General features: G+C 43.1%; 1 protein-coding gene and 1 long non-coding RNA gene across 2 annotated transcripts; one reads left to right on the top strand and one right to left on the bottom strand.

Annotated features, from left to right (window-relative positions):
• The first annotated feature begins 59 nt into the window (after positions 1 to 59).
• LOC118284568 (macrophage mannose receptor 1) lies at positions 60 to 19,218 on the top strand. The gene is made up of 50 exons (XM_047329344.1): positions 60 to 272; positions 2,066 to 2,211; positions 2,316 to 2,428; positions 2,546 to 2,676; positions 3,945 to 4,168; positions 4,272 to 4,378; positions 4,464 to 4,582; positions 4,697 to 4,832; positions 5,422 to 5,504; positions 5,640 to 5,759; positions 5,838 to 5,939; positions 6,020 to 6,178; positions 6,316 to 6,398; positions 6,615 to 6,759; positions 6,848 to 6,892; positions 6,991 to 7,158; positions 8,222 to 8,341; positions 8,478 to 8,588; positions 8,688 to 8,720; positions 8,883 to 9,017; positions 9,198 to 9,344; positions 9,428 to 9,562; positions 9,737 to 9,894; positions 9,987 to 10,131; positions 10,270 to 10,324; positions 10,477 to 10,543; positions 10,635 to 10,768; positions 10,876 to 10,919; positions 11,009 to 11,182; positions 11,398 to 11,552; positions 11,725 to 11,838; positions 11,945 to 12,060; positions 12,381 to 12,535; positions 12,627 to 12,832; positions 12,917 to 13,094; positions 13,179 to 13,403; positions 14,147 to 14,316; positions 14,402 to 14,472; positions 14,588 to 14,688; positions 14,818 to 14,937; positions 15,354 to 15,491; positions 15,575 to 15,729; positions 15,840 to 15,939; positions 16,062 to 16,297; positions 17,010 to 17,193; positions 17,294 to 17,542; positions 17,668 to 17,850; positions 18,010 to 18,069; positions 18,744 to 18,889; positions 18,973 to 19,218. Exons 1-50 carry the CDS (start codon positions 212 to 214, stop codon positions 19,015 to 19,017), a joined length of 6,507 nt encoding a protein of 2,168 aa, XP_047185300.1. The 5' UTR covers positions 60 to 211; the 3' UTR covers positions 19,018 to 19,218.
• LOC118284571 lies at positions 15,016 to 17,294 on the bottom strand. The gene is made up of 2 exons (XR_004784901.2): positions 16,832 to 17,294; positions 15,016 to 16,312 (listed from the first exon to the last, which is right to left on the bottom strand). It is a non-coding gene; the product is annotated as an uncharacterized LOC118284571 (long non-coding RNA).
• Positions 19,219 to 19,235: the final 17 nt, after the last annotated feature.

Raw genomic sequence — 19,235 nt, forward strand, 5'->3', positions numbered from 1 at the left:
TGTGTTTTACTGCTTTCAGCCTTTGGACCCTGGTCGGATGCTGAAAAGAGATGAACCGAGGAGAAGATGCTCAGAGGTCTGACAAGTCGGAGCTGGAACACATCACACACACACTGCTAGGCTCAGGGGGCGTTTGGAGAACAAAACTAATCGAAGCTCTTAGAATGTGCAGAAACACACCTTGAGAAGTGAATATAGAAAAGTTAAAACAATGGACAGAAGACAAAAGAGGCTTCAGCAGCTGCTCAGCTTCGCTGTTCTTCTTGTTTGTGGTAAGTGTCTTTGTTTTTCATGTGAAGTTTCTACAGTGCCGGTTTCGTGGTAACACCGACCGTGTGGGGTGATCCAAGGGCAAACGGACATGGATTTTAGTTTTGGTGATCCACAGACTAAACAGGTCTCTCAACCAAGAACAGACAGCTGTTTGTTGTGTGTTTTTATGGGAGACTTAAAAAAAACTTAATAACTTGGTGCCGTCCATTTGAAGAAATAAGAAAAGGAGCACATGAGGTGCAGGCCTGGGCTGTAATGGGATTGTGTTTTGTCGCAGGCAAAGTTAGTTTTGACAGGAAAGAGATTAAAAGATGGAGAGGGGAAAAAATTCCCACGATGAAATTTAATTCAGCCTTAATTGGAGCAGTAATATTCAAGTTTGGATGTCAACTTGTTTCCCTTATTTTACATAGACAACACAGTTAATTGTATGCCAATCAGAAAATAGAGATTCAAATGTTTAATACAAGACATCTCTAAAGATTTTGTAACGATTTATGCTGCCGCCGTCTCTTATATCTGATAAAATCAACAACGTCACAGCTTTAAACTTGGAGAAAATGTCTAAGCACTAGGTTATTGTACTTTTTACAAATGTACAAAAAAGAAATGGTGGTATACTGTATGGTTACACTAAAAATATTTGGCATTAGATTGAAAAAAATATTTGAAATTCAACAATATTTTTTTAAGTCTGAAGTGTTCAGTGGTTGTGGTGCTGGATCACTGCAGGTGGAGAGACGATGGCGGTGAACGGGTTTTCTCGTGGTCTTTCGACCCATGAAGGTTGTTTGCAAAAACATGTGACTCTATAGTGTCTGTAAAGTTGTTAAAGTCAAACATTACCCGAATATTTGTCCTGAAGTGCTCAGATTCATGGCTGGACTGTGGATCGTTCATGGGACTTTTACAATTGACGTGCATCCAAATGATTCAGCAGATTGTAAAATAACGCATCAACTTGTTGTTTTTTTTGTTGTGTTTTTTCAATGATCAGCCATGAAAAGTAATTTGAGTACTTTAATTCTGCTATTCTTCCTGGTTGAAAGATGTTTAGCCATCTGTAGGAAACTCTTCAAACAACAGAGCCCTGCATTTACTACCCGTGGTTGACTTTTCTAACCACAAACATTATTGTTATATATCAACAGACCGACAGTACAAATGTGAACTTGATAAGCCACAGCTATGGACTTATCTTTACTAAACAGAAAAAAATCACTGTAGAAACCAACAACTGAAAAGTGCGTTGTAACCTGGAGCCTGTGTGGAGGTAAACTGGACGGAACAGCAGTTATATCCCATGAGACACACACATTACACACACACAGGTTTCAGTAAAATTAGGTTCTGAGAGTGTAATTTCAAAGAAAATGTGTTGATCTGTATTTTGTTTTCATTAAACTTTTTATCTCTGAAACTTCAGGCATCTCCGAGGGATTGAAGTCATTTGACGTCACTGTGGCAAAAGTCTTTTAGTCTCTTGAACCAACATAAAATCAGTGCTACTGTATTGAGTTTTTTTCTCCAATCACACTTGTAAGCATCTTTGCGAGCAAAAAATAAACCCTAACTTGCCATTGAGGAGGGTAATATATGTTTGACATGCTTTTGTTTTTAAAAATGAACCAAGAAGTTTTAGAAAACAGCTACCGTACCTCTGTCCTTCTCTGGAGCAACTCAACTCCTACATCGTCTGACATTTTACGTAATTACTTTACTCTGTGTTGCTGCGTCCGTTCGTACTTGAAATGTTTTTGTAATCAGAGCTTTGGTTGTTTGTTTTTTTCAGCCCACTGTCAGTGTCAGCAAGGCTGGAGGGAGTATGAGACCAAATGTTACTTCTTTTCAACTGATGTAAAGTCATGGATGGAGGCTAATGCATTTTGTTTGGAGCACAACAGCAACCTGATGAGCATTCAGGACATTCACGAGAGGGTGAGACCCACAAGCAAACACACACATAAAAGCAGGAAGATCTGATGAATGTGCTGCCATCCTTTCACACACTGGGTTAATGGAGCGTTGCGTGTTATTTCTAGCTGTGGGTGCGAACACAAATCAGCACAGAGATCTACTGGATGGGCCTGAATGACCAAGTCTCAGAAGGCGTGTGGGAGTGGAGTGATGGGAGTCCTTTCATCGAATATCTGTCGTATGTAATACCGTTAACACAACACGTTCAATTCGTTAAACTCTTAAACTAAAAGTGTTATAACTGTAGGATCTCAAGGACGCGTTAATTATTTAATGTCTCCCGCTGCTCTTTTAGATTCTGGATGCCAAACCAGCCCGATAACTGGCAAAATGAGGACTGTGGTCATGTGGTTGGATCCAGCTATGGACAATGGAATGACGAAAACTGCAATATTAAGAGGAAATACATTTGCAAGCATGTCAACCGTAAGTCCGCCCACTAGAGTTCAAAGTGCTTTAGAATTTTTTAATTGGATTGTTTTGTGATGCTGTAGAGCTGAAACTGGGGGCTAAGAGTCGCCTGTTTATTTTTTTGCCCCCGTTCGCTATAAAGTTTATTTTCTCCCTAGCAACTCAAGCAGTAACAATGGCATTTAACTCTGAGTGGGATACACTTCATTTAATAGCTTCTCTGCATTTTTCAATTTCATGCAGAACTTACGGTAATTTCGTGCGAGGTTGATTTGTAAATTTTATGAATTTGATTTTTGCACAGAGTAGAGATTGTCCCCCTAGATTATGGTCCGAATGTAGAGAACCGTAACAGTTTGGATGTGGTGCAAAACTTGAAGGTACCCTGTGGATCTTTTTTTACCACTAGTAGCACTATGGAGCCTTTTGTGAGCTCTTCATGAGTTTTTCCTCCTGTTTTGTTCGCCCTTGCGCATGCGAGATACATTCTGCCATTGGACTTACACTAGTCTGGTCACATAAAGTCACTGTTGAAAAAGCAGTGATTGGATTGTCGTTGTCCAATCAAACGCTGGTGTAAATACAGTGTCAAAATTTGTTTTTGCTTCTTCAGCGTGACACACACAGCGTCTTGTTTGTGTTCGTACACACATGTTCACTATAAACTTCACTTTCACAATGTCTTCGTGAATTCTCACTGCTAATATAATATAATATAATATAATATAATAGATAGCAGTCTACATTTTTCATATTCATACACATGTACAATCTCAAATCTCTAATTTACAAAGGTTGATACACAACTACAAACTTTGATATTCCATTACAAAATTTAAAAACATCTTATTGACCTCAATTTGATTGATTTTGATTGTCTTGTTGAAGGGATTTTTACACCGATTTTCTTTTTATATCAACCTGAATTGTTTAAATGTATTATTTAAGTATAGCATATAATTAAAATAAGCTACAAAACAAAATTGGGATCACCTCATCAAAATATTACTACATTACATCATTAGTAGTCAAAATGCTTCAGGGTACCTTTACACTCTACACATTAACATAAATCAAACTCTGTGTATTGTGTAACAGAAGATAGATTCAGATTTGTGTCAAATCATGTTTGGCCACCATGAAGACAATTTTTTTTTTTTTAACATTGATGTGTCTGGTACCACTTTCACCTTAAGTTGCAGGTCTGAAATGTCATATCGTTAAAACATGAAACTCAATTCCTAACTTTACTTATGACATATATTTTGGTTCTCCCTCCTCAGCTAATCCCGGCCCACAGTGTGACCTGGCAAACGGGTGGCGACCGCACGGCTCCAACTGCTACAAGCTGAAGGCGGACGTCAGGAAGAGCTGGGCGGCAGCCAGACATGACTGTGTGCTGGAGGGAGGAGACCTGGTGTCCATTGCCTCTGCAGCAGATGAGCAGTACGTCACAGGAACTCTGGACCCGTCACGGTTTGACCTCTGGCTTGGGCTTTCCACACTGGTGAGAGAAAACCAGAGAAGAATCTCTCCTTCTCCTTATTCATTTTTATATTGTACATTGAATTTAAGTGTGACGATGTGAAGATGAGCTTTGTTTTTTTCAGAAATGCAACCAGATTTCGTGTGAAGTTGAGGCGGGGAACAGCCAGTTCACCTGGTCTGATGCTCAACAAGTGCAGTACACAAACTGGGCCGGTGGTGAACCTACAGTGTGAGATATGATACCGTACGCCTGTCGTTTGAATCCATCAGTTCATAAGTCGATCATGGTTTAAACACGTCTCTCCTTTTGACAGTGATGCACAGTCGGGCTCATGTTCTGCAATAATCAAAGACGCATCGGAGGAATTCGGGAAATGGCGGTCGCACGTGTGCAGATATGAGCGTCCGTACATGTGTAAACGGCCACTGAACAGTAAGATGGATTGTTTTAGAAATACAACAAATGAGACACTGAGTATATATTTAAATGTTTTATTTTAAATGTATAATAACCTTTTCCTGCTAATCCTCCCTGCCTCACATCCAGCCATCTGTCCCACTGGCTGGATGAGCTTCGCTGGCAGTTGTTATTGGATGGTCAGCAACATCAATCTCTTGACCACCTGGCACGAGGCCCTCACCAAGTGCTCAGACATGGGCGCCCACTTGCTGATTATAAACAGGTAGGGAAAACATTTTGGTTTATGCATTATATGTATTGTTTCAAAGCAGCACATTTGCTTAATTCAATATTCCTGAGGGTTTGGCAGCCATATAGGGAAATATATGGATTTTTTTTCTGCTAAATGCTCATAAACATTCACAAACTAGTTTGCTAACTTTGTCTGTTTGCCATTTGCTGCTGGTTATGCTTATGAAAGCTTTTTCATGTAATACAGTAGCCGACTGTGAGGCCGGAGAACCAAAACAGCGAGCTAATAGAGAACATCCTTCACACATTGTCAATGTGAAATACAATGATTAATGAAGCTTTAAAATGTGAAATTAAAAAAATATATATATTTTTTGTATTTCCTGCTTGTGGTCCTATTCTAGTCACACTTAGTGAGATCACCTTATGAAAGTGTCTTTAAAGCATCTGATGCAAATTAAGCAAAATTCCTTGTGTTGTCTTATTGAAATGTTTAAAGAGTCTGACTTTAAGACATAATCTCCATGGTTGCGAACACTGAATCACCCAGACCAACCAACCAGCCTGTGAGTTCAGTTGAGAATATTTTCTGTCATAGTTGTCTTGTTCCTCATGTGCAGTCAAGAAGAACAATTCTTCATCAATGGGAATCTCCCAGACTTCCACCAAGTGGACATTCCTGACATCTGGATCGGTTTATCAGGTTCTCTCCACATTTACCATGCTCCCCATGATGCTAATAATGAAAAAATAGAAAAAGTTCCTTGTTAATCTTCACAGTTAATGTGTTTTGTGAACATGCCCCTTCAGTTATTCTTCTGGTTTGTGATGTCACCAGACAAGGACCAGGATGGAGACTTCAAATGGGTGGATAAGTCCCTGATTACATTCTCCAACTATGGTGCCGGTTGGCCCAGAAACACTGCAGGTCTGTGGGACTGTGGGCAGATCTTCACAGGTAGGACAGGTAGCACTCAGCCCTGAACGGACTCTGACAGCTGATGTCAACATCCGCTGAGTTCAAGTTCTCTTCCAGGGAATTATGACGGCAAGTGGGAAACGACCAGCTGCTTCAAGAGCCTGGGTTACATCTGTGAGATGACGGGTGGACAGAATCCTAAACCAACTTCAGCTCCTGGTCAGTTACAATGATAAACCACTTTTTACATATTGTGTAGTTAACGGTGTGTTAATAATATTTTGTATTTTTTGCTTCAGATTCCCACTGTGACCCTGGGTATTTGTTGTACAGGGATTTCTGCTATCATTTCGAGGGCGAGAGGGTGAAAACATGGCAGGACGCCGAGGCTCACTGTAACAGCGAGCAAGGTCACCTGACCAGCTTCCACTCACAGGAAGAACTGAGTTTCCTGACTGGTGAGCGGCACCATCCACGATCCGTCCATTAGGAAATAATTTATTGAGCTACAGTATATCATATGAACGTAGTTATATACTTTTGAGAAATCCCATCAACTTGCTACTGCTTGTTCTTTTAATCCTTTTATCGGCAGCTCACATGCCAGGGGAGGCCTGGGTGGGTTTGAACGACATCAATATTGAAAACCAGTTTGTGTACACCGATGGAACGCCTGCGGTGAGTGATAAACAAAGAAAAAAATATCTAATTGATTTTGTTACACTGTAAAAAAAAATGGTCTGAAGCGTCTGAACATCATCATAGTCACAAATATTTTAAAATCTTGGAAAGATACTTCTCTTTCCTCGATGTTTCTTTATGCACAATTGATGCTGTTTGTGATAAAAGAAGAATTTGAAGTCTGAGCTGTTGTTGTTGTTCTGTGGACCTCAGGACTTCCTTCTGTGGGAGCCCCACCAGCCAGACAACGGGCAGAACAATGAGGACTGTGTGCACCTCAGAGGGATGACTCACACGGAAGCTGGGAAACTCAACGATGATGTCTGCTCTAGCACAAAGGAATACATCTGCAAAAAAGGTCCATCTCCCTAAATGCCTTATCCACATGACTCTTGTTGCATTCATAGATTATTGTGTGAGTTATCCTTTGTCTCGTCTCCCCGCAGCCAAGGGACAAGGACCTCCTCCCCAGCCGCCAACATCTGGACCAGGTTACCTTAATACGACGTCGATCAGCCACACCTCATGATATCATGATATCGCGCGAATGTGTGAGTACGCTGACTATTGTGTGATGTGTTTGTTCCAGGGTGGAATGCGAAATGTGGTTCGTGGATGTCCGACCCTTTTAACGACTACTGCTACCTGTTCAACTACCTGTCAATGAGGAAGTGGGCGGAGGCTCGAGCCGACTGCGTCAACCAGGGTGGAGACCTCGTCAGCGTCACCGACCCCTTTGAACAAGCCTTCATTCAGGGTATGACCTCTACGGCCTCACCTCACTGTTCCAATTCTTTTTTTTCCTGCATTTGCACTGTTTTTGTTTATTTATTTATTTATTCTGTTCAGCAATGTTTGTGCTTGGCCCAGAAAATTAAAAAGTTGTAATGTTATGGGGGGGAAAAGTTGAAATAATTCATTTTAGGCTGTTTTCTTTCAGCACTCTACAGAGATTTGACTGATCTGTTGTAGTAGACACATGATCACTCTGTCAGTCTTTACATATCAAATGACAAATGAGGATGACTATGATTGAAGGGATTACATCAATTAGCACCTAATTACTATTGATGTAAGATATGATAATCCTTTATTGATCTACACGGGGAAGATTCAGGTATAAGCGCAGCTCAAAGACAGTGAGTACAGGTATGATTAAGAATGGAATAAAATTAAATAGAATAAGGATAATATAAAATGGGATTAAATAAATAAGAAGTTTATAGAACGATTAGACACAGAATATAAAAATCATATTACAAGATTATCAATATAATGCATGATCATATCATATAAGATCGTATCTTGAAACAATAATAACAATAATAGTAATATCAACATATTGTAATAATATGTTTTGTTTGCAAATTACAACTCTTTTCGTCATCATATTGAAACGTTTACGAAAAACATAATTTTTTTTCTCTCAAAATATATTATGTTTAACTTTTGAAATGTGTTGCTCTCCTACAGAGTGTGTAGTCAGAGGCAGTCATGTGGTGTGCCTCAGACAACTTGTCTTTTTTTTTTTAAATATCAACACTGACAGGTGCTCAAGGGCTTTTTTCAAATTCTGCTTTTGGTGTCTTCTTTAGAGCACAATTCCTCTTTAGTTAATCTCTAGTGGTTTAACTTCTCACCTTACTGCAGTGACGTACAGTTCAGGAATATTTCAGGACGCCATGTTCTCACCACTATACTCAAAAGCTGAAGCGGGCTTGAAACAGATGGCAATTAAATGCTGCTTTTCAGGCTGTGTTGTAATTTTAATTTATCAATAAACTTGCCCCTTTAATTTGTGTTTTGTTGTTTCCTCCTAGGTGTGATCCAGATGAGTCCCACAGGGATCGCTCTGTGGACAGGCGGCCATGACTCCATCACTGAGGGTGGCTGGGAGTGGACAGATGGCTCTCCTTTCAGATACATTCGCTGGGGTGCAGGTGAATGTAAACCCCAATACACTCTGCACAATATCTGCAAAAATTCGCCTTCAGTAAATATACATAAACTGATTATTATTATGATTATTGTCTTGCAAAATTACATGCACCTCCTTGGCCCTGTCTTTCTTCGTAGGTAACCCGGATGACTATTACGGTGAAGACTGCCTCTCCATATATATCAACAGCGGTTACTGGAATGATGACAACTGTGACTACAACAGAGGATACATCTGCAAGCGGAGAGGTTGATATATGTGGCTTCAATTGAAATGGCAACTTCAAAAATGAAAGACAATATTCAGATACATGCTGGTAACACTGTGCTCATGTTCCCCTCTCTCAGGAAACACACCAGAGCCTCCTCCACCTCATGATGGTAATGATAACTCACTAACTCTCTTTGTGCCCCTTTTTCGTAAAACATTGCACACGTTATGATCAGTTTTGTTTGCACTGAAATTATATATCTACAGATGTAGAGACCGCAGACATTGATTAATTTCGCTGTCCTGTAAATACTCACATTGTTTGACTCCAGGTTTTATGACGGCGCTGGTGTGCCAGGACTCGTCTGCCGTCCTTCACTGTCCACATGAAAGCGTCATCAACATCCAGTCTGCCTTCTATGGACGACAGAGTGCCGACATCTGTCCACACCTGGATGAGTCAGGAGGTGCTGTACTCGAGTCGCCGCAATCACAAACGCAAACGAAAAAAATGCTTCTTTAAATCTCTATCTGCAGCTACCAGTGTGTGTCATTGCTTTCCGACTGGTAGCAGCTTTGTGTAAATCACATCAAATCAATAGAGATATTGTTGCGTGTTTAACCGAAATATCATCATTGTCCCGCAGGAAGCTGCACAGTGGAAGGAGTCCTTCCTGAAATAAGGAAGACGTGTGACAATCGACCCTACTGCTTTGTGTATGCCCACACGGAGGTGGACTCCTGTCCCGCGGTTTCCAAATATCTCGAGATCGTCTACAGCTGCGAACAAAAAGGTAAGCTCTTGTTCTTGTTCTCCTTCTCGAAATCTCCTACATTGGTCAAGTCATCTAATGTACTGTGACTGGGCTGCTCTCAGTGTGTCTGCACGGCCTCGGTGTCGAGGATGGAAACGTCACAGACTCCCAGCTCCTCGCTTCCTCCTCCAACGGGCTCTTCACTCCCAGCAAAGCCCGTTTGAATGGAAATTCCTGCTGGATGCCTACAGGAAACCGTACGTACCTACGCTGTGGTCACACACACACAAAATACAATTTTAATCCTTAGTTAAAGGTGAAGACAGAGTTGTGGATTTTTGGCACCGAATACCTTCAATTTTATCTGTTGTTTAAGTTCAGGTTTGTCGGAAAATGTGAGTTTAATCTTGCACTTTATCTACTGTCTCCAGCCACTTCGAGCTGGATCCAGGTAAACCTTGGCCAGACCAGAAAAGTGACAGGGATAGTGATCCAAGGTTGTCCTCACAATGACCACTGGCTCACTAAATTCAAGATCCAGCACAGTACGGACGGAAGAACCTGGACTGATTACACCGCCGACGGCCAAGTGAGTAAGCAGAGACTATCACTGTAATCAGAAGAGCCAAACTGTGACAGAGGGAAAACAACTCGGCATTCCTGATGTCCTCGAATTTCCAGTTTTTCCCAGGTTCAACAGACAGGAACACTCCCGACACTCAGCTGCTGGGAACGCCAGTGTCAGCTCAGTACGTCCGCATCCTGCCGCTGGAGTTCAGCGGGCAGGCGGGCCTTCGCTTCGACGTCTTGGGATGCACCCCAGACTGTGAGGGAACTGCTATACTGGTGTTACAAGCCTACTTTTTTTAGGCTACTTTATTCCAAAAAACATATATTTTATCACAGGGCAAAATCTGCCATAAACACTGATGGTCAATAATGGAAAAAAATTGATGTCCAACAGATGCGATCACGTGCGCTAACAAGCCCAACTTCAACTTTGCCAATGAAAAAATGACGTAAGTAAAACCTGAAATAATATATATACACATATTCTGATGTACTATTTATGACATGTTACATTTCTAATTTGTTCCATCATAATGTTATTGGTGTGTCATATTTTCATTGACTATACAATGTGATGCTGTGATTCTCGTGTCTCTTCCAGTGTCCACTGTCCGGCAGGCTGTGCCAATGCAAACTACAGAGTGTATGGCACGTCTGTATATCGTGGGGTCGGTGACTTTACTGTCCAATCTGTACTGCACAGTGCTAATCTGATGAAAGAAACAAAGGAAAAATCTAACACATAATTCTCTGTAACAGGACTCAAATATCTGTGCTGCAGCGCTCCACGCTGGAGTGATTCTGAACAACATCGGAGGAGACTGCACTGTGTTGAAAGCTGCAGGACAGGACTTCTATGGCGGCTCGACCAGGAATGGCATCACCTCCAGACAGTGAGTTTTCAAACTGAATTCACTTTTTCTTGTAATGTACTGTTGAGTATTTCTTGTATTTCGAAAGTCCAGGGAGGCAAGTTCAGTAACAAATGCACTATCCCCAGATACGATGGAAACTACGCTGTGTCGTACACTTTTGCAGATGGGGGTGAGTTGACCATTTTAAAGAAATAAAACGTTTTCAGTCATTTTATTTTTTGTGTGTCAGTGTTTTATTTTTTTCCCTCTCTCCTTCAGAGCTGAGGTGCTCTGGGCCTGACTGGTATGAGTTTGGAGAGTTCTGCTACAAACCCTTTGGAGACAGAAAGACGTGGCATGGCGCCCGGGACACCTGCAGGAGTCTGGGAGCCGACCTGGTGTCCGTCCTGTCGATGACAGAGCAGAGCTGGCTGGAGAGTTACATGTACATGGGTATGGATCTAGAGTACAAAACAGTTGAAAGCTGGTTTGATGTACAAGAATGTCGGGCTTTTTATAGGGGTAGACGTAATGCTTTACTGATACTTAGAATGAATCAGAATTAATACATTTTGATGGTACGAGTCACGGTTTGATTACTCTTTTTCTGACGGCGTACGGGAATTGATTGACGCCTTAATTTTTTTCGGGGGTTTTTACCTTCATAGCCACCAGTGACGTGTGGATCGGTCTGAACGACCTGTTCGTGCCCGGTATGTTCTCCTGGTCGGACGAGCACATGGTGACCTTCACCTACTGGGCTCCAGGGGAACCCAACAACCACGACGGCTTCACCGAAGACTGTGTAAAGATGTTACACCAGGTGAGACCTATGAGAAGGAGTCTCACTCACCAGCGAAATGCATTTGATGATACAGACACGTTGTTAAAACTCAAAATGAATCCTCGATAGGTAAAAACAAACAAGCTGCCCACACTATTCATTCTTGCAGTGAATTAAAGTCATTAATAAGTTTATTTCAATTTTGTTCCAGACTGGCCGGTGGAATGACATGTCCTGCACAGAGCTCAATACCTACATATGCAAAACGCCCAAAGCACATTACCCAGTGCCTTCTGTGAGGCCCACAGTATATGGATGTCCTCAGGTAACAGGCATTTTATATAACACATGTTTTAATACTTGTTCAGAGAGAGCTGTGGTGCATGTGGTGGACTGACCTGTAACGGGCTGGTGTCTGTCCCACGTGTCAGGGGTGGGATGCGTACGGATACTCCTGCTACTGGACGGAGGAGACAGCCCGGAGCTGGTCCGACGCCAAGGCCTTCTGTACAGAGCAGGACGGCTTCCTGCTTCACATCGGAGACGTGTGAGTTAATCAGAGACCAAAGATGTCAGCTATCTGCAAATGCTAATAACTCCACACTACTTATTATACATCCTGATTCCAGGGTTCGTTACTATATCTGCTACAACACATCTAGTATGAGAAGGAATATTATTGAGATTTTTCCTTGGAAAAGACTGCATGAATTTAAATTGGTGGCAGATTCATCATATTAAATTTCTGGTATCTCAATATGGCAACATAGTTGGGTAGAATTTTTTATTTACTTATGAGAGATGATTAATCCTCTTTCGATTTTTGACATATTTCCTGTGAACTCTCTTCTCTGTGTTTGACTGCAGCTATGAGCAGGCACATTTCACTGTGGCACTGTCGGGGAAGATGGGTTTGTGGTGGCTTGGCCTGCGAGCCCGCGGAGGGACGGCCGGAGGGGTGGACTACATCTGGGACGACGGATCCCCTCTCACCTTCACTCACTGGGACAGAGACCAGCCAAGTACGCACCACTAACACTAACCCCAGGAGAGGACAACATGTACTGTACACATTGGAAAAACACACCATCTCCTTTTTTTTGTTGTCTGTAGACAATGAAGATGGCACCTGTGTGGCTATGACAACGGGTCAGATTGGTGGTTTCTGGGACGACAAGCAGTGCTCAGAGAAACACGCCTTCATCTGTGAGAGACACAGGCCTGACATCACCCCACCCACCAAACCCCCAACTCCTCCTCCCGCACAGGGCTGTGCTGACGGCTGGACGGCCCAGCCTCACTTCAGGCACTGTTACAGGGTGAGTAAAGCAGTACATTAAAACATGTCCATCTCCGGGGTCCATCGGGTCGTTGGTTGGTTTTCAACTACAGATTTGTTGCAGCTCTTCCACAACGTGGACTGGTCCTTGAGGAAGAGCTGGGGGGCAGCGCACGAGGACTGTGTCGCCAGAGGAGCGAATCTAGTGAGCATCCACAGTCAGGAGGAGGAGGAGTTCCTGTCCGTGTACAGCAAAGCCAGCAGCAAGTGGATCGGCCTCAAGCACAACCCCACGGAAGGAGGTCGGTGTATAAAGTGTGTTTTTATAGACCAGGCTTTGATGGAAGCTCATTTGGATCCAAATGAAGATCATTCTGATATCCTAGGCTATTCTTGGAGCGACGGCACACCTCTGTCCCACACCAACTGGGGTCGCGGGGAACCGAACGACCACGACGGCCGAGAGGAGTGCGTGGAGATGGTGAGCAGCACCAACGGGACCTACTCCTGGTGGAACGACCTCAACTGTGACGCTCACCAGGACTGGATATGCATGATCGCAAAGGGAAAGAACCCCATCCTGCCCCCAGTACCCCCACCTCCAGTCCCAGGTAAAACCGTCATCCCCCCGGAAAATGCACAGCGAAGACGATTTGTGTTTCTGTTGTTCTAAGGTCAGAGCCATTTTCAAGTTTTTTTTTTTGTTCAAGATTTCTGAGGAGAAAGTGCAAAAAAAATCTGACAGTTTCCCACTAACACAGATGTTTCACAGTGTTTGTCATGAAAAATATATAGTTTTATTTTTGATCCAGTCAAATAAAGGCTGGAATATTAATCCATATATTAATTAATATTATTATTATCTTAAGGCAAAAACAAAATAGCATTGCAGTTGTAAAGAGGACTCTAAATTACACTCAAGTTGAAGTGGTTTGGTTGGTCAGGCACAAACTTCAAAGAAACACACAAAAAAGCTAAATTAAATACTCAATTACTGTTAAAGAAGAAAATGTAAGTTTGTTTATTCATTTTTAGATTATTTGGATGAGCTTCTGCCAAAGCAGTCGCTAATTTTCCAATGAGGGCTGCGAATAACAGTTGTTCTCAGTGTTCTTTAAATTTTATTTTCTTTAAATGTGTACAAAATGAAAGCAGCAAATCCTCTGTCAGTTCACAAATCGATAGCAGCCATCACTACCACAAGACACATCGCATATTCATTTAGTTAAAACAATGTCTTCTGGGAGATAAGTAGACTTTTTGCAATTGTCATTCAAAAAAATGTAAATAACAAAAATTTTGACCCAGGCATTTTCATCCTTGGCTTGTTTTGTCACGTGTGTCAAACCCTCAGCACCGGAATGCGGAACCAACGTGGGCTGGAGGAAGAACAACAACATCTGTTATTACCACAACGACACCGACATCGTGGACTTCCAAACGGCTATGATGCGCTGCTATGCTGAGAAGGCCTCGCTCGTCTCCATCCTCAACAAAGAGGAACAGGCCTACGTTAACAGCATGGTATGCCTTTTTTTTATTTATTTAATTTTAAAAGTAAAATATGTTGTAATTAAAAGTAACATTTTGTTTGTATTTTTTCCCCCAGGTGGGGACGGGGGATGTTGCTGCAGCCTGGATCGGAATGAGGGTGGCTGGCATTGCGAACGCACAGTACATGTACGAACATTTACGTTGTATGTGTCATAAGTGGTTGGAATTCACCAAGAATAGAACCCAGATTATATTTGTCATATTTTACGGCTCAGTTTTTGTCTGTGTGTTCCCTGCGTAGCTGGGTGGACTACTCCCCGGTGATGTACACCCACTGGGGCTCAGGTGAGCCCAACAACGCCAACGGGGAGGAGCAGTGTGTTCAGATGAACAGACAGCAAGGTATTGAAATCCCATCCACTGAGACAAATTTAAGGGCCTCACAGATCTGAATATGAACCGTGCATGTTTTACCAAACACACTCTGCTGTGGTGCTGGTGATGTTCACGCTGAGCTCTGGTTCGGTCCAGGTGGATGGAACGACGCCAACTGTGGTCGGGCCGGAGCAGGTTACGTCTGCAAGAAGTTCCCCGGGAGCGACCACACCCCTCCCCCACCCACACAGCCCTGGGAGGGCAACTGCCCCGAAGGTAACACGCACATTTTAAATGAAAATATAAAAGCACCCATAAGGCTTTATTGTATAAAACACGCAGGTTGTATGTGGATAGATGTTAAGTACATATTTATTTAGATATATAGAAAATAGGTCTGGTGATACATCCTATTTTCTTATTGTCAGCAAATGTCATGAACAGACCAAAACCAAAAATGAATTGATCCTACTAATGTAACTTAAGTATTTTCTGTACTGATGTACTTCAGTCCACAATAAGTGCACAATTTACTCCTGTTTGCTAAAAACTACAGTTCCCAACTGTGTTTGAAATGAAATTTAAAATAAAACTGCCGTACACCTGTGCTTTCGATCGAGGGCATCAGCTTGGAGCGTCCTTGAACTATAACGCAGCCTATTTACTTTCCTTTCTTCCTTCCTTCCCTGCAGGTTGGCTGCGGTTCAAGGACAAGTGCTTCATGTTCAAAGGGAAGAAAGACGACGTCAAAGCCAACTGGTCTCACGCTCGGAGTTGGTGCAAAGACCAAGGAGGGGAGCTGGCGGTGATTGATGACCAATACGAGAACGGTGAGCTCAGCAGAGAGAAAAAATTATTCATGAGTCCAGTTTGGCAGAAGTATTTTAAATATTTGAATCCTCCTCTCCTCCAGACTTTGTGTCCAGTTACCTGAGGGACCTGGAGCTGCCCACATGGATCGGCCTGTCTGATCTGCTGTCAGAGAACCAGTACGCCTGGAGTGACGGGGTCAGCCCCGTGCGCTACACCAACTGGAATGACAAGGAGCCCAACAACGCAGGCGGAGCGGTGAGGATTTGTCCTTTTGATGAGTGGAGCAAAGCAGACGGGACGTGTTGTAAAAATGAACCAACACACCGTGGTTGTAAAGTTTAAACTCTCTCGTCATCCCCCGACAGGAACACTGCGTGGCGATGAGTCACAGCCCGCTCGTGAGTGGCAAGTGGAATGACGATGCCTGTCACAAGGATCACAGCTTCGTCTGCTACAGGAAGAAATGTCAGTCAACACCCAGTCCTCATTTATCCAGCTGAAATAACATTTGCAATTACAGAAAACATATAGAAAATCCCTATTCGGACCCTTATTAAAGATTTTTCTCTGTCTTTCCTCCACATCAGCGAGCAGTATCGACCCTCCACCCCCAACCGCAAGCCCCTGCCCGGACGGGTACGTCTCCTGGTACCAGAGCTGCTACAAGCTGATGGAGGAGCCGGCGTCCTGGGACGCGGCCCAGACGGCCTGCGAGCAGCAGGGGGGGAACCTGGCCAGCGTCGACATGAGCTACGACCAGGCCTTCCTCGCAGGAGCGGTGCTGCAGGGCAGAGCCGACGCCTGGATCGGCCTCAGGCGCAAGGTCAGTCTGAACTACCTGTAGATCAAAAAAGAAATATAAGCCACATATAATATGTCATTAAAAACATCCGTAGGTTTTCTTATCATCTAATCTCAGGTTATGAAAGAAGAAAATGATTTTGAGTTTTAGCTTTTTTTATCAGCCTCAAACAGATATGGAAATCAAACCATGTGGAGGGAAAATCATCATCCTTGGTTAAGTGTTGGAAGATCACAAACCAAAAATGTTGGAAACCAATGAAACCACAGATTTAAAATCAAAACAGTATGTTGTAGAGTAAAGTTCATGTATCTCAGTACTGTACTCCAGCAAATTATTTTTTTTCCAGCATTGGAAAATAACCCAAACCTTTCTAACTTTGGTAGAAAATAATTTGTTCATAATAAAACCATTTTAAACATCCTGAAGTGAAACATTTTATGATTTACAGTTTTGCAAAAAAAAAGAAAGTAACTGAGTAAAGGTTTTATTAAATTTGCATCATAGGCTGAGTTCACCCAAATTAAAGATATGAATAAATATTTCCTCACTTACCGCCAGTGGCATCCAGCCATGCACACCGTTTTAGTTTGACTCTTTTTGTTTCGGGGTGGAGGCAGAAATCCTGAAGAGGAATGAAATCCAGTCAAATCCAACTGTCACTGTGAAAACACTTCATGAGGGGGCATTTGAAGCAACACCTCCACGAGCTCACGTTGCCTTGTTCACGCAGGACGACGGCTCGTACGCGTGGACCGACGGCTGGCCAGTGTTTTTCACTCAGTGGGGACCCGGCGAGCCGAGCAACATCAAGGATGAGGGCTGCGTGAGCATGCACGCGTCGCGCGTGTTCCACGGGACCTGGAATGACACCAGGTGCGACGTGGCCAAGCCCTTCATCTGCAAGATCTCCTCAGGTAAAGGAGACTGAAGTGACCTTTGCGTTCCCCCTCCCTCACTGTCCCGACTGGTTTGAACGCTCGATGATTACTGTGTGTGACCTGTGTCCTCTCTCAGAGAGCCCGCCACCCACTCCCGTCCCGGGCGATGGGAAGTGTCTGCCCTTCTGGGTCCCCTACGGCCGCCACTGTTACTACGTGTACGACGAGCAGCAGGGCTTCTCCTGGCCCGACTCCCGACACTACTGCCAGTCCATCCGGGCCGAGCTGGTGTCGCTCCACAGCAGAGCGGAGGTGGAGTTCGTCAGGAACCTCAACTACACCAAGCGTCACCACATCTGGATCGGACTCACCAGGGACCGCAACTGTGAGTGTGGGGAGTGGACGGAAGAACAGTGACGCCAGTGTTTCTACAAGGAGAAATAACTTTGAGGAAGCTTTGAGTTAAGATTATGAATGACACCTACATGTTTTGTTTCTTTGGTGTTTCAGTCGGCTGGGGCTGGACGGACAAGACGTCCGTGGGCTTCCTCAACTGGGCCCCCGGGGAGCCCAACGCGGCCTTTCACCCCGGGGACGTGGCCGAGGAGAGCTGCGTGGAGATGTACGCCGACGGCCGCTGGAATGACAACAACTGCCTGCAGAAGAGAGGGTTTGCGTGTCGCCACCACCAGTGTGAGGATCTCAAAAAGGAAACGCTATATATATATTCTGATGAAATACAAGGCGATCGTGTTGGTTTTCAAAGCCCTGAGGAAAAATGTGTTAGGAAGGATTTAAACAGGAACATAATGAACAACAGACTAACATCTTATTGTAACACCCTTCTTTCAGACTATACGACAGATGATGGCGGTAATCCTGTTTACCCCACGGATGGTCCAGATGTCAACCGTAAGTGGGACTCGATTTCATCACAATTTGTGTGCGTTACACCTCGGGACGGAAATGTTGGTCTGTTGCTTGGTTCACCACTTTGGTCCAGGCTAAAATGTCTGGACAACTATTGGACGGAGGACGAATCCTATGATTTTGGTGAAAAATTTGTCCAATACACAGAATTGCACTTCAGTGCCTTGACGCACCATAAAGTGTCAGGCAATGTTGGTATTTTTCAAATACTAACATGCAGTTCACTTTAGCCGAATTTGATGTGCATGTTGACAATAATCATAAGAAACGCAAGTTCACGACAAGTTGGATTTGGCATGATTGTTATTTATTCATGTCCAAACACTACAGTTTTGGTAGTTAACTTCCACACTCACCAATCAGTTCTACGCAACGACAGCGATAAGATTAGAATTGCATAGGCAGATACTGTCAACATTGCTTAATGTTGATCCAACTTATTTGTTCACCTGAGCCAAGATGGTAAACTTAAAACCTGCTTAACAATAGCAACGTAGCACTGTCATTGACAGCCTCAGCAGTATGGCTGTTGACTGAAATATTGTTTCTTTCATTAATAATTTTTTACTTGATCTGCGTTTTTTTCCCACCAGTATAGATCCACAAATAGCGAGTGGTTTAATTTACACGTCTGCTCCACGTTCTTCCTTGTACAGACGCAGGAGCGATTGCCGGTGGCATCATCGCAGCGGTCCTGATTTCCATCGCGATAGCTGGAATACTGTACTACGTCTTCAGCGTCCGCGGCTACAAACTCAGCAGCATGAGTCTGCCAACGAAAAACGCCATTGTCGTCGACGTGGTGAGTTGTGGTCCAGTAGAGAAAGATTCATTCAGTGTATCGTGGTTGTGTCGATGCTAAGTTTAGCCGTTCTTCTCTTGCAGCCCGCATTCAACAACCCCAACTTCGGAGGAGAATCAGACACATAAACCATCCTTTGTTCTGTAAAGTAGATAAAGATTTTTATAAGATAAACAAATCAGTTATAATGTAGATTAAACAGTATTGTATGTATTGTAATTAAACTAGACTATCTAATGTTTTTTATGTTTACAGGAATAATTGTAATACAATTCAGAAATGTAATTCTTTGTGTTTTATCTAATAAATTTTACCACCAAATATGAAAATCTTGTTTTCTTTGAGT

Source organism: Scophthalmus maximus, chromosome 20 (assembly GCF_022379125.1).
Source record: "Scophthalmus maximus strain ysfricsl-2021 chromosome 20, ASM2237912v1, whole genome shotgun sequence".
Lineage (NCBI taxonomy): Eukaryota > Metazoa > Chordata > Actinopteri > Pleuronectiformes > Scophthalmidae > Scophthalmus > Scophthalmus maximus.